The 15,359-nt window shown below is 46.5% G+C and overlaps 1 protein-coding gene across 6 annotated transcripts in view; it reads left to right on the forward strand.

Annotated features, from left to right (window-relative positions):
- FHOD3 (formin homology 2 domain containing 3) overlaps positions 1-15,359 on the forward strand; it is a 515,377-nt gene that overhangs the window by 371,012 nt on the left and 129,006 nt on the right. For 2 of the 6 annotated variants that reach the window (XM_070452863.1, XM_070452865.1), the window contains exons 11-14: positions 2,208-2,303; positions 5,303-5,629; positions 6,252-6,326; positions 10,726-10,839. In XM_070452863.1, coding sequence (XP_070308964.1) covers positions 2,208-2,303; positions 5,303-5,629; positions 6,252-6,326; positions 10,726-10,839 — 612 coding nt within the window. The remainder of the gene's footprint in view (positions 1-2,207; positions 2,304-5,302; positions 5,630-6,251; positions 6,327-10,725; positions 10,840-15,359) is intronic. The other 4 variants (XM_070452864.1, XM_070452866.1, XM_070452867.1 and 1 more) reach the window with 4 other exon arrangements.

Here is a 15,359-nt window from a genome sequence, read left to right on the forward strand (position 1 = left end):
CTCGATGGACATGAGTTTGAGCAAGTTCCGGGAGTTGGTGAGGGACAGGGAAGCCTTGCATGCTTGTAGTCAGTTGGGTCGCAAAGAGTCGGACATGAACTTTGTGACTGAAAACAGTTCCGTTCAGAGTGACTGAATGGAGCTGTTCAAAGGAAAAAATGATAAATGGGGTCCCGTTAAGATTAAGATCTTACATTTATTAAAAGATATCATAAAGTGAATGCAAAGACAACCTACAGGTTTTTAAGACAGAGTACTTAGACGCTTCAAAAAAAGGGTATCTAAATAGGCACTAAAAGTATAATAATGTGCCCAACTTCATTGGTCATCAGGGAAAGCGAACTAAAGCTACAGTGAGACCTTACCCTCAGATTAGATGGCAAAATGAAATAGGCAAAAATATCAAATCTTGGCAAGGATGTGGGGACAACCAGAATGCTCATAGACTATTTATAGCAATGTAAATTCTTTCATTTATTTGAAAAATCATTTGACAGTTTCTAATAAAGTTGTACTTAAGCATATCTTATGACCAAAAACACTAAAAAAAAAACATCTACTACAGTATCCATAACAGCCCTATGTAAAATAACCCCAAACTGAAAACTACCTGGTTAGCATCAACAGTAGAATGGATAACTAAATTATAGTGTATTCATGTGAGAGAATGGTATACAGCCACGAGAAAGAATGATCTTCAAGAACATGTAGCCGTATAGGTGATTCTCACAAGTGTAATGTTGAACAAAAGAATCTGGATACAGTATAATTCCTTTAGATGGAGAAGAAAATCAGGCAAGGTTGACCTGTGCTATCTGAGGTAGAGGAGGGGAGCAATTAAACAGGAGCACTGAAGGAATGCTGATTACATGGATGCGTCTATTTTGTGAAACCTCAGTGATTCGTGTGCTTATCTGTGTATATTTTATATTTCCGTAAAAAGTAAAAACCATGACTGAAAGACAAGTGGGGAAAAAGAGTTAAAGATCTTGGCAAAATGACGGGTGCAGTGAGAATGGTCAATTCATGAGGACTGAGGGCAAGAAGGACCTGGTGGAGGACAATCTTCCTCTAGGAAATAGAGGCGGATACTGAGGTTGCAGAAGAGTTATGGTGGGAGGAGAGAAATGAGAGATTTGGAGGAGAGGGGCTTGTGGTTGGGGAGAGGGGGGTGCAGGTGTGGAAGTTTGCATGTAGGTTTTCTAAGGTGGGCTAGTTCAGTGTGATAGTGAGGTCCAACACATGGGGGCTGAAGTGAACAAAGATGGAGGTCATTGGAGTCCAGTCATTCCAGTCCCTTTGGCAAGGGATTAAGAAGCCCTCAGGGTGTTGGGAAATCAATCAGTTATCAAAGTCTGTCTTTGTGTAGCTGCAGGAACAAAACTCAAGTTAAACTATCTTAAGTGAAAATGAGAAGTTATTGTCTTCTGTTAGTGAAGCTTCAGAAGTATTTTAGATCCAAGTATTAAAACTGTCACGGGGACTGCTTTCTTCTCTCTCTCCCCATCCCCCTTCCCATCTCTCTCTCTCCAACTCTGCTGTTCTTGGACCATCGTCAGTGACAGACAGCCCTCCTCCTCTCAACTTAGGGTGTCCTGGTACCTTCTTGTCCCTGAAGGCACCAGGAGAAATCTCAGGGGTGGCCTGGATGGAATCCACCCAGGCCATGTGTTAACCCTTGAAATGGGGGGAATCAGGCCGCCACTCCCAGACACATTGACTGAGAATGAGGGAGTAACATGCAGAAACCACCTGCCCGCCTGGAGGTTGGTGCTGGACGGAACGCAGTGGAGACGTGAGGACTGCTCCCTGCTGGCGCAGGGCAGCCCAGAGCATGGCCACTGCACCTTCCGTGTGCAGGAGGAGAGCCTCCTGGGAGGCCTGCCCAAGGCCAGAAGTGACTCTGCGTCCATGTGGTGGGGGGATGGGGGGAGCCAGATGGGCGTATGCAGCGCAGTCTCATCCAGCCAGCTCAACACAGAAATTTGGCTTGGGCCAGGTGATTGCATCTCCGACCCACACTTAAATTTCTCCATCTCAGAACTGTCTCCTCTTCTCCTAACAGATTAAGTGTGCTCTTTTCATTTCAGCCAGCTGGAGGTTTGTTGTTGTTGTTTTTGGCTTCATCTTCCTGTTTGTCTGTAATGCTTATCTCGCTTTTCCATCTTGTCTCTGTGTGCATTTCTCTTTTCCTGGCCTTGTCTCAGGGTTGAGGAGGAGGAGGAGGAGGAGGAGCAGCCAATCACGGAGCCCAATTCAGAGGAGGAGAGAGAGGACGATGCCCCCTGTCAGGGCAAGGACAGGTACCGAGGGCTGGACCCTCCCAGGCTCCCACTGAAAGCCTGGAGGCTCCTTCCTGGTGGAGAGTTTGCAGCATCCTTCAGTAGCCTCCTCCCTTCCTCACTAGCTCCCTCCCTCACTGGTTCCCTGCACACAGAGCCCCACAGTGGCTAGCTTCCTAGAAATATAACTGAGCACGTTTTCCCTAGAGGACTGCATTTTTACTCGAACACTGCCTCCCTCACCACGCTTTATGGAAGACACACCCAGAGGCTCTCCTCCCCACGGTGCCCTCCCTGAGTGCTTGGGCTCAGTCACATTGGCAATAACTAATGAGATGCTCAGAAAATTTTAATGCTTTCTGCCCTGTAGGAAGAATAATTCCATGTGTCCCCTTCTTCTTGCTAATTTTACCAGTATAATGTTATCTAAAATATGTGGATGACTGCTATGGTAATAATGCACTTTGATTTGTATCCAAATGGACAGAACCACTTTTCACCCCCATACAGCACAGGAAAAAAAAAAATCCCAGCATTTATTTTCATGCCCAGAATGACTCTCAGAGCTATGCAGCCCATTGGGGGTTTTCTGTCCTCTACTCACCTCTCCAAGGTGCATCCTTTCTGTCTTCAAGCGATGTTAGCAGAAAGGCACCTTGTAGATACTTGTGAATTTGGTGGGTATTTCCCCCCAAATGAGGTCTGTATGAAACGTAAAAGTTGATCATGGGTAATTTCATTTTCTGATATCAAAAATAATTCTATAATCAGTTCCTTCACTTGATTGATTACGCTGCACTTTGATATTTTTGCTGTTAGTTTTTCCACAAATAAGCAAAGTCAGAAGGGTAAAATCTTTCTTTTACCAATTTCAAAGTTAATGGGATTCTTTGCTGCCGTGACCCCCTTCTCCAGGTCACCAACGCGAGTAAAAGTTCTCAGGCCCATTGGATGCGCTGCAATGTCCATGGCTCTCTGGGGCCGTGGACTCCTCTCTGAACTGCTTCCCTACTTGGGAAATGTCCAGGAAGAAGCCAGCAGGATGTAGAGATGGAAAAGGAATGACCACTAGGTGTCCACAGAGAGTGAGGTGCCCATTCAGGAGTGGGGGGCAGAAAGGTGGGCATTAACCAGGGCACCCCCTCCCTGGCCTCTGCTGAGTGCCAGGCTCGGGGGTAGGGACTTTAGTTAGGGATGCTCTGGGAAAGAGGAGGTTCAAATGACAGTCCCACCTTAGGCTGAGAATGAGCCACAGAAAGTTATATGTACCCTCAATAAATACACGCGTGTGGCTCCCCACGTGCTTAAGTGTACGTGGTGTGACCTCCACCCACACAAGCCCTTCACCCTCAGGGACTGAAACAGTTCAGTAGCACCCCCAGACCAGATAGAAGAATCTGGCTGGGAAGAGCAGCCTCTAAAGGCGTCCTTACTACCATTGCTGCCTTTACATGGGATGGTTGTTGACACAGATAGACGGCGGTTTATCCTACCCCGGCAGTATCTTTAATGGCACGACTGGTGCTGTAGGGCATCTTCATCAGAGATTGTACAGATTAGACTTCTCTGTTTTAGGAAGCAGAGGGTGTGCACATGAAACCCCAGGGTTTGATCTCGGCCAGGGTGTTCATTAACATGGATGTGATGTTACTTGCTCCCTGGTGTCAAGCTACTAGACTTCAAAGTGGTGGGAAAGGTTCCGCTTCCTCCTGTGGGCTGGTGTCGTCCACTGCTTCCTCGTCCTGCTGGCTGTTTCCTTGGATGCTTGCCATGTGTACCCGCCATGTGTGGGTACCATCGTATGTACGCCCTGTGCTAGGCCTGCCCTGAGCACCTCAGTGTGGTCTCATCCCATTCTCCCTCTGAGCCAGGGGAACCAGTATATCCCTGCTCTTATACACAGATGGAGCTCCGAATTTGAGGTAGGAAAGAAAAAAAACATAACTCATGTTCCATTTCCAAATGGGCATGGTCGGGAGTCAAGTTCTCTGGGAAAGGGACTATGGTTTTGAAAACTGCAGAATTTAAGGTAGATTCTCCAGTGGGCTTCACTGGTGGCTCAGAGGGTAAAGAATCCACCTGTAATGGGGGAGACCTGGGTTCGATCCCTGGGTTGGGAAGATCCCCTGGAGGAGGGCATGGCAACTCACTCCGGTATTCTTGCCTGGAGAATCCACATGGACAGAGGAGCCTGGTGGGCTAAGGTCCATGGGGTCGCAAAAAGTCGGATACGACTGAGCGACTAAGGACAGCACAGTGGACTAAGGACTCCAGTGACAGAGGTGGGCATCAAGACATCGAAGTGTTTTCAATCCAGCCCTGAAGGTGGGCGTCTCCATGACTTCTGTCTCCATGGACTTCTGTCCATGGCAGAGTCGGGCCTGCCTGCAGGGGTCTAGATATCTAGGGTTTAGTGGTAGAGGAGGCCCCGGGGAAATGTGCCCATGAACCAGGCAAAATGTGTCTTCACTCTGCCAGCCCCTCATTTCCAGTTCTTTGCATGTCCTGCTGGCATTGTTTCTGCTCCTCCACACTTGCTCTCAGGAAAGTATCCACAAGCCCTAACTCCTAAGTTTGGAGCTTGCGGTATACTGCGTCCTCAAGTTTGGGCTTTTTAGGAGGAGGGCAGATCCTCTGTTGAGCAAGACAAAGAAATGAAGTTCAAATTATGGAAATTCTGGTGCCAACACAACTGGCGGGGAGACCCTTGGGGGGTGAGGAGGGAGGTGCAGAAGAGCATTTGAGGCCCCATGAGATCCTTTCACAAAGGCTCCTGTTTGCTTGGAGGCCAGGTTGGTCTGACGTCCCAGACTGGCCAGCCCAGGGCATCAGGATTATTGGGAAAAGCTGGGTTTCCGGCTTCTATGCCGCAGGTCAAGAAACACCGCCAATCCGGCGGCCCCGACGGTAATGAGTTTTTACACGTCCTTTCCCCCTTTCCTAACCTTGGCTCCCTCTCTCCCCCATCTCTTCCTCCCCTTTCTCCTCCTCTCCTCCTGCTCTCCTCCCGGCTGCCGCAGCAGCGAGGCCCACCCTGCCTCGGAGCAGGTTGCCACCGGAAAGGATGCAGCCCTCGCCGCTGCCTCGCCGGGGAAGCCGCTGCCGGCCAGCGCTGCAGCGGGGACCCCCTCGGGCAGAGGGTCCTCGGGGCCCGCGCTGCGGCCGCCCCCCAGCCCCACCCCGGCCGCTCGGCCCCCCTCCACTGCACCCGCTGCCCCGAAGGCGTCACCCAGCAGAGAGAAGCTGCCCTACGTGCCCCACAGCCCCTTCCACCTCTTCTCCTATGACTTTGAGGATTCGCCCTTGTCCACCAAGGAGAAGGAAGCCGAGTCCCACCAGGAAAGCAGGTAGATCCGGCCCCCGTGGTGGCCTGTGTGAGGCTGACCCCGGGGAAGGGGACCCGGGCGTGTTAACCGCATCCTCCTGCTTGTCTTGCACTGTGTTTGTGTGAATTCAGGTCAGAGCAGAGGGCAGCAGTTGTGTAAAGTCCCTGACCACTCACTAATTACAGCATGCAGGCAAAATATGGTCTTCCCAGGGGGGCGCTAGTGGTAAAGAACCCACCTGCCAATGCAGGAGATGTAAGAGACTCCGCTTCCATCCCTGGGTGAGGAAGATCCCCTGGCAGAGAGCATGGCAACCCACTCCAGTATTCTTGCCTGGGAAATCCCAGGGACAGAGGAGCCTGGTGGGCTGGAGTCCATAGGGTCGCAAAGAGTGGGACAAGACTGAGCGACATAGCACACACAGAACAAAATCCTGTCTGTGCCAATTGAGGAGCTCTTGGGTTCTAATGCCATTACTATAAATGGATTTATGAAGGTAAGGTTTATAAACATAAGCATGATGTCAGAATCTGAAGCATGCCCCCCCCTCCCCAAGCCCATCTCTCTTGATCACCAGAATGCAGCGAGGGGCTTCGCCAGCTTTCCAGGCAGCCTTTTGAGTGAGTTTTCCTTCCTTTCACAGTTCCTCTGATTCTCTCCATCTGAGCACATATTCTGCCTCCGAGCCTTACAACTTCCGGTCTTTCTCTTCTAATAGGTGGGTGTCTTTTCTTTATCTCCTTTCTCTTTTTCGTAGCTTTCAGTTTTTATTCTAATGTATATGATTTTCTTTCAGACACTGCTCATAACTTCCTGTGAGATGGCAAACAGTTGCAGTTTTGAATCACTTCCTGGGCATTAATTTAATTATGTTTTAAAATTTTTATTGAAGTCCAGTTGACTCACAGTGTGTTAATTTCTTCAGCACAGCAAAGTGACTCGGTTATACATATATTTTTTTCGTATTCTTTTTCACTATTTCTTTGTCACAGAATGTTGAATATAGTTCCCTGTGCTATAGTGTAGCACTTATTTATCCATCCTGTATATAATAGCTTGCCTCTGCTAACCCCAGACTCCCGATCTAGCCCTCTCCTCCCCCTCCCTGAGAAACTGCAAGTCTGTTCTCTATATCTGTGAGTGTGTTTTTGCTTCATAGATAGGTTGATTTGTATCATATTTTATATTCCATATGTATTAAGTGATATGGTATTTGTTTTTCTGACTCATTTCACTTAGTATGATAATCTCTAGGTCCATCTATGTTGCTGCAGATAGTATTATTTTGTTCTCTTTATGACTGATATTCCATTGTATATATTGATATATATCTAACTCACATCTTCTTTATCCATTCATATGTTGATGAACATATAGGTTGTTTCCAGGTCTTGGCTAATATAATTGCATTATTTACATTTGGATGCTTCAGTGATTCCTATGCCAATGGGAGATGAGGCTGAGGGAAGGAGGTGTGCAAATCAAAAATGCTCAGGCAATTTTCAGGTGTTTGCCAGCTTACCTATATGCCTGTTCTTCACTGATGCCTGGATCAGGACCTCTCTGCAGAGCAGAGAATGGGGAGCAGAGAGTTTGAATATTTTAAACAATCAAATTGTCCAAGATCAGTAATAAAAATCAGTATTAACTGATGGTCCATGTATATTCAGTGAGGAAATGGAGGCACAGAGTGGTTTGGTAAGTGGAGATGGCTTACTCAGCCAGAATGGCTTTGTATACTGTTGGGAGTATGTGACCTCCTGTTTGAACACCTCCAAACAACAAGTTCTCTACCAGTCTCTTTTAGGTCTAAAATTCTGAGTTACTGTGATCTTTCACACAATTTTCATGAAATGCATCTAGCATAGCTCTTACGTCCCTTGATAATAGTATCTGTGTACAAGTGATTAGCCACACATTTGACTGGAAGAAAGATATTCTGGCAAACCTCATCTTCCCCAGCAGAATAGTGTTAGCCCAGGATGGTGATGGGCTCACAGGCCCTGACGGGGCTTTCCTGGGCCCAGGTCCCTCCCACGTGGCCCCAGGCTTCAGTACCACTCACGGTGCTCGGGGAATGAGAGCAATAGAAACATGGAACTGGCCAAAACAGATATACACATCAATTGAGAAAAGCAGTCTCATGCTTGTGAGGCTTCCCAGGTGGCTCAGTGGTAAAGAATCTGTGTGCCAATGCAGGAGACGCAGGAGATGTGAATTCGATTCCTGGGTCAGGAAGATCCCCTGGAGGAGGGCAGGGCAATCCACTCCAGTATTCTTGCCTGAAGAATCCCATGGACAGAGGAGCCAGGCCGGCTACAGTTCATGGGGTTGCAGAGGCAGATATAACTGAGCACACATGCATGCTTGTGGATGAGGATCAGCTTGGATTTAGCTGGGGAGAGTTTGTAATTTTTAAATTATTTGACAGGAATTTGAATACCGTATAAATATTGTTTGTACCAATTAATTTCCTGATGTTCACCCACTGTGGTTGTCCCAGGTCAATATGGCTACAGATTTGACTGCTCAGTAGTGGACTGCAGTTGAATGGGCTATAATAGAAACCAAGCAGTTAGTCATTAAAAAGAATTTTTTAAAAACAAAAACAAAAAACTCTGTGCAGTGAATTCAGTTAGTTTAGTGGAAATTGAGACCCAAAATTGGACAGACCGCGAGGTAGTCGAATTAATTGTTCAACCATTAGAGAAACTAAAGGAGGGGAAATGACTCTATGCTTGTTTTATTTCCATAATGTTTTTGAGACATAATTTTAATAAAGTAACCCTGTTGAAACATTATCTGGGATGCCCACTTTTGGTCTGGAAGGGGGATGGTTTTAGATGCTTGTGTAGAATAACAAGCTCAGTGTCCAGACGGCTGGGTGACGGCAGGGCTGAAGCCAGAGCATGGGGCCTGTCTCCCGGAGGATCCTGGGGTCTTGGGCAGCTTTCTTCCCTCCTGAGCAGGGCCCACTGCCTGCTGCTTCTCTCCTCCTTCCTGCTGGGCTTTTTCTCCCTTCTCTGCTGCTTCCTTTCTTTCGTATCTTTCTCTCTTCTCTGTGGCCTATGAATAAAAGAGGGACCCTCTTTTATTTTAGTTTTTTTATTGAAGTGTAATTGACATAATGGACTTTCCTGTGACTCAGTGGTAAAGAATTTGCCTGCCAATGCAGGAGACATGGGTACAATCCCTGGGTCAGGAAGATCCCCTGGAGAAGGAAATGGCAACTCACTCCAGTATTCTTGCCTGAAAAATCCCATGGACAGAGGAGCCTGGCAGGCTACAGTCCATGGGGTCACAAGAGTCATACACAATTTAGCCACTAAACCACCAGCACCACTTGAAAAATCAAGCCAACACTCACTTAGAGAAGAAGCAGTTAGCCTGCTGGACAGGCAGTGTGTTGGGACTTTTAAGAGATGAGAAGACGAATGCCCAGAAACCAAGTGCCATGAAGGTGGTGTGTTAACGGGGGAGGCTGGCGAGGTAGCATGTGAGTCCCCATCTGCCTGCCACGGTGCCTGGTACTGAGCACAGGCTGACAGATGATAGCGAAAATACAAACAAGAAGCCAGCACAGCAGACACAGCAGACTTAGCAACACAGGATAGATTGGGGGTAATGGGAGTATTTAGGTTCTATTATAATATAGTAATTCATTAGGGAAATCTGAAATTTTACTTCTGTATTCCACTTTTTGAAATAGGTGATCTTTATTTTATGCTTTCCTCTACACATTTTTACCTTTGAGTTACAATTGTAATCAAACTTACTATATAATATTATAAACTGATGTTGCAGGCGGTATGTGTGCATGTATATACATAAACACACTATGAACATTTGCCATGTTTTCACTTACAAATTGGCAGTCATTTTTAATGGTTGCATAACATTCCATCAGTGAGTGTTACATCATACTTTCTTATCCTCACACTGTTACCTAGTTGGGTAGTTTCCAGTTTTTTGCCATGATCTCAATGAGGCGCCAGTGAGAATCTTCCTGTGTAATGCTTTTAGTATATACATCACCGTAAGTAAGGTTATGTTAACTTCCCCAAAAGTAGACTTATTTGATCAATGGATATCCCTATTTTGAGATCAAATGGCTTCCTAGAATGGTTAATACTGATTTTGTTGGTGGGAACTTGTACTGGATTCACTGTGTATGGGAGGGTCTTTGTGCACTTTCATCATAGCAACCGTTGGAGTCCCACACACTCCAGTAGTGTGTCCTAACCAATTTAGAAGAAAGAGTCAGCCCTGCCTTGTCGCTGAATAGGTTGTGAGACAAAGCTCTGCTGATGATAGCTGAATCCAGCTTAGCTAAAGAACAGCTATTCTGAAAAAACAAGAGAGCCCTAGACTTTAACAAATCCTGAAACTTGTCAGGGTTGACTGGGAGATGATGAAAGCTCATTGAAAGTTAATGGCTGTCACTTTGGTTCTGAGGACATGTTGGGTGAAAGTGTTGAATATGTGCACCTCTAAGCAGCGGGCCAGCCTAGAAGCTCTGGAGACAGTTGCTCCTTGATTGCTGGGCATGCAACAAGACTATGGCGTCTAGTAGATGAAATTGATTCAGAAACACCTAAAGGAGAATTTTTTAGTAAGATGTTTCCTTAGTCAGTTGTCTGATGTTTTCTGCAGACCTTTGATGGAATTAACACTAACTGTGCCACCACCAGGCTTCCCCTGTGGCTCAGCAGTAAGGAATCACCTGCAGTGCAGGAGACCCAGGTTTGATCCTGGAGGCAAGAAAAATCTTCATGATTCAATTCAAAGCAATTTGGATTCTATTTATGTTAGCAACTAGTGTTAATGTACACTTAGAAAGGAAACATGAGGATTTTGTTTAAGCCCTTTGTCATAAGCCGCTACTTAGCATTTTTGGACTTTGGGAAGCTTCTCTAATAAGAAATAATAAAAAAGAAGAAGTTAGTTTCTTTAAGTTAGGGTGATCGCTAACAGTGCTACCTTTTCTAGGTAGCACTTTTCTAGTGCTAATTTTTCTTGTAAAAATGAAGAGAGTTTGCCAAGTGTTAATCACCTAGTGACTTGTACTCATTTCTCTGTCCCTTCCTGCCCCAAACCTAACCCTCTGTACTCTTCAGATACAGCAACTTCGGCAACAACTCTCATCACTCCTCGAGGCCTTCGTCTGGATCCGGTGTGCCCACCACCCCCACGTCATCACTCTCACCCCCACAGGAGGCCAGGCTGGAAAGGTGGGTTGTATGTACTGATCGCTTCCTTGTCCTCCAGCAAAGGGAATCAGTTTAAGAGTGCCCAAAGGGAATTTGGGATGGACATGTACACACTACTGTATTTAAAATGGATAACCAACAAGGACCCACTGTATAGCACAGGGGACTCTGCTGCATGTTATACGGTGGCCTGGATGGGAGGGAAGTTTGGAGGAGAATGGACACATGTATATGTATGACTGCGTCCCTTCACTGTTCACTTGAAACTATCACAACATTATTTGTTCATCAGCTCTACCCCATTACAAAATAAAAACTTTTTTTAAAAAAAGAGTGCCCCAAAGAAAAGTATAAATAAAAAGAATAACCTGAAATATTCCCCTTGATGGAGGATAGTCCAAAGGTAAGACTATTTTCTCTTTCACACTGTACTATGTAACTATTTTATTAGAGGTGGTAGTTTATTGTTAATACTGTCTTACCTCTCAACATACTAAAGATAGGTATGCCAAATTGTTCTAAAATATTTAAATGTGAATGTTTTGATTCACTCCTTAAAAAGTGTTCTAGATTTTGTGTTAACCCTGCAATTTGTTATACACATCCGTTTTCGCCTTCGAATGATTCATTCTATGTAAATCAGGAGGTAGTGGGCCCTTTAAGGTGTTGTTTTATTAATCTAGGACCTACCAGAAAACAAATGAATTATATGGGTCCGTGGATGGAATTTAACTTGGCAAGAGTATTAATTAGACCACCAGAAAGGAACTTATTATTACTCCTAGAAGCAAGGGATTGCACAAGGATGTGTTTACAAGGGAAAGGTAAGGCCTGTAATTTCAGAACAATTAAAAACAGTTTCCCTTATATGGCAAGAGTGCCGAGTTAGAGAAAACTGGCTAGAGTTCCAGTTCACTCACTGGGAAGTTATTTAATCCCTGAGGGTACGTGCCAGTTATGTCAACCCTTACCTTAGAGGGTGGTTTTCTGAGCAGATGATAAAGTACGCTTGAACCCCACTGTGTGGGTCCACTGGGAAGTGACAGTGTATGATGATGCGACATAATGTCCAGCAGCTCGTGATTGACCAGAAATTCAGGTATGAGCAATTCACAGAGGTCATTTGCCTCTAGTCCCAAATTTAAAACAAACTCTACCTGAATTCCATATTCACATGGTCTCCAGTATATTCTGCAGGGTGTTTTGCTGGCTGGAGATTTTGGAAGAAGGGGGTTGCCTGGCTGCACACCACCTTTAATTTCTAACATGGTACCTAAACCCCCTGGTGTCAGACTCCCAGGTGGAACAGTCCAGTGTGGTCGTGAGTTGGTCACACCTCGGCTCGGCTTGGTCCTGGTCATAAGGTAACAAATGGGTTGCCGTGAAATCTCTGCCTTTCACCCTAGGGCACTCGTTCTGGAGTTCAGCTGAGGTCTCCTGTGCTCCTAGAGAGGTCACCCGGAATGAGAACCTTTGTCCTGTGAGATGTGAGATTTGAGGCTAAAGTGAGGAATATTAGAATCCGACTTGACATTGCATCACTTCTCTCACACCTGCCAGGTCGCCAGCTCCTTCGGAGCAAGGAAGCAGGCTCCATTCTTTGCTATAGTTCCTGGGGCTGGGCTGTGGAAGAGTCGAGGTGAATGCCAGTTGAAGGATCCAGGTGAATTATCCACTCACTGTGGACAATTTGAAGGTTTCTAAGGCTGAGAAACTGGAAGGACAGGAGGGCCACGGGTTTCCCAAACCTTCGCCTTCAGGGGAGCGTTGTCCCCAGGTCCCAGTGGGGAGACCCAGGTCCCGTTTGCGCTGGAAGGCCCAGGAGCTCAGGACCCCGAAGGGCTTCTGTCTGTGCCTCTTTCCTGCTGGGGCCAGCTGAGCATCCCCTGCGGGGCTGGGTGGATTTAGCGGGGCAGGGAGAAGAGGAGCTGGATGCCAGAAACCCTCAAGTGCCCCAGAGGAGGCTGGACTTCATCCCAAGGCCCTGGGCTGTTAGGGTTTTGAAACAGCTGTTGCCGTGCACTCTTTGGTCCACAGTGCGGCCGGAGCCATGGGGGCAAAGCTGCAGGGCCCAGGGCCCCTCGAAGCTGCCTCTAAGTCAGAGAGAGGTCCCCTGCCTGGGAGCGGCAGACGCCTCGGGGCTGGAAAGGAGCAGCGCGTTTGTACAGACTTGGCTGCCGCTGGGAGGTGGACACAGGGGAGCCTGTGGATGTTAGAAACAAGGAACTGAGATGGAAGATGTAGGACGAGAAGCAGAGCGAGGGTGGAGATGTTCATCTTGGGGTGCACACGGCCTGAGGAGTCGGTCTGACACCCCGGGAGATGCTCCAGTGCTGGTAGGGTGAGGACTTCATGGTCTTCAGTTTGAAGAAAGCACTGGGTTGAAATCCCTCGGAGGGAGCCCACACGCTGAGACCCCGTCACTGGGTGGCAGCCGAGGCAGGGACGGCCTCCTGTTCTGAGCTGCCTCTTCACCCATGTGCACTCCTGCCATAGGAAGTGCATTATATCACTGATTCTACCAGCGAGGAAAGCTGCAAAGGGTTTCTTACTCCCTTTCCATTAGCATGATTTTTTTTTCAACCATCACCATCTGTGACTTTGAAACATCAGATGTGCCATTCTATTAAGGCCAAAAAGCCACCAGGCCCGGCCGTATCACCACTTTCTACTCTCACTTTGCCAGCTTATGTTTTGTGAGTATAAAAACCAATAAAAACAAGAAAGGCCTTAACTCCAGATCATATTCCTATCTCACCAGCCTAGCATATTATGTCAGTTGTATTTATAATATTATTTTTATACAGTTTGATTTTTATTTTTTTTCTCTTCCAACAACTGGATTCTTTAGATGTCATTGTAATCTATTTTTACATTTACAAATATGTTCTGTCTTATTAAGATACAGGATTGTTTTGACCGAGGTATATACTTCAGGAGGGTTTGTAAGATTTATCATTGAGATGTTTTATATACCCCGCTGTTGGGCTGCAATCCATGGGGTTGCTAAGAGTTGGACTGAACTGAGCGACTTCACTTTCACTTTCATGCATTGGAGAAGGAAATGGCAACCCACTCCAGTGTTCTTGCCTGGAGAACCCCAGGGATGGAGGAGCCTGGTGGGCTGCCATCTATGGGGTTGCACAGAGTCGGACACGACTGAAGTGACTTAGCAGCAGCAGCAATTATTGAAACTCAAAAGAAAAACTCTTGGGAAAAACATTGCGCTCTTATGAACAATTGCATTTTTGCAATGAGAACCCACATGTTCTGTCAGAACACTCTGGACTAGTAAGCAATATGACAAGACCCCATGCATTACTAGGGAGTTCTAGAAACCCTTTTCCTTGATTTGGAAACAAGATTCACTTCCCTGAAGTCCTTAGGAAAATCACGCCAACTAAAACACCCCTTCAGGCAGGGCAGCCCGCTTTGGGACTACAACTGGGCATTATTGTGAGTTTACAGTTTTCTTATTTTTCCCAAGCATATTAGTGTGTTGGATGTTAATAAAACTTGGAATGATAAATTGACCTAGAAAGGAAGAGCTGAAGAAAAAATATACAAATTAAGTCAAGCAGGGGTATTAAAATGAACCCTTCTCCACATCCCCTGTTACAGCTTTGTTTACAGGGCTCTTTTAGAAACAGTGCAGCATTAACTTTCATGAAATTGCAGTTTGAGTTGTAGCAAAACAAAACAAAATAAGAAGACCAGAACCATTTGCAGAAGCCCTCAGGGATACAAGATGCAACTGTTTAGTGAAAGCAGACTCTTAAAATGCTTCAATTTTGAAAATGTGCTTTTTGAGTGGAAACATTCTAAATATTTTCTTTTAAAAAGAAAACAAAATTACAAGAGTATTTGAACCATTCATCTTCAAGTATTCAAATAAAACAAACAGGCAGACAATCATCGCAGCGCGGTCACTTTGTGGCTCTGGCCTGAGCGCATCCTCTCTGCATCCCTACCGCGACATCCCCCTCTGGTGGGCCTTTTCAGAAGTGGCAGCTGCACGCTTGTTTGGTGTTGTGACAGCAGCTGCTAAGGGAATTCAAGGGAAGAAGTGAGGCCGGTGCTGGGGGTTGAAGGTGCCTTGAGGCGGATCAGTCTTTGTGCTGGGGCTGGGAAGTAAGTGCTCTGGGAATGAGGCCCCTGTGCTGTGAGCTGGGGGTGGGTGGTCATGAGCAAGTGAAGATGCTAAGAGCTCAGTGGGTGCAGCTTGGAGATTTTAGGAGGCCAGGGAGGACTTCTCTATAGGCCTGCCAGTATGTGCCTTAAGTGCCGAGTCTGTCCTCTTTCCCACTTACATTAGTGCTATTGTCTGCTGTAAATGCCAGTCACCTGCCTGTTTTACACACTCATGTCAGGAGTCCTTAATATATGTACATGCCTTTCTGAGCCACTTCAGCATGTCCAACTCTTTGCAACCTCGTGGACTGTAGCCTGCCAGGCTCCTCTGTCCATGGGATTCTCCAGGCGAGAATACTGGAGTGGATTGCCATGCCTTTCTTCAGGGGATCTTCCTGACCCAGGGATTG

The sequence above is a fragment of the Odocoileus virginianus genome, chromosome 22 (genome assembly GCF_023699985.2).
Source record: "Odocoileus virginianus isolate 20LAN1187 ecotype Illinois chromosome 22, Ovbor_1.2, whole genome shotgun sequence".
NCBI classification, from domain to species: domain Eukaryota; kingdom Metazoa; phylum Chordata; class Mammalia; order Artiodactyla; family Cervidae; genus Odocoileus; species Odocoileus virginianus.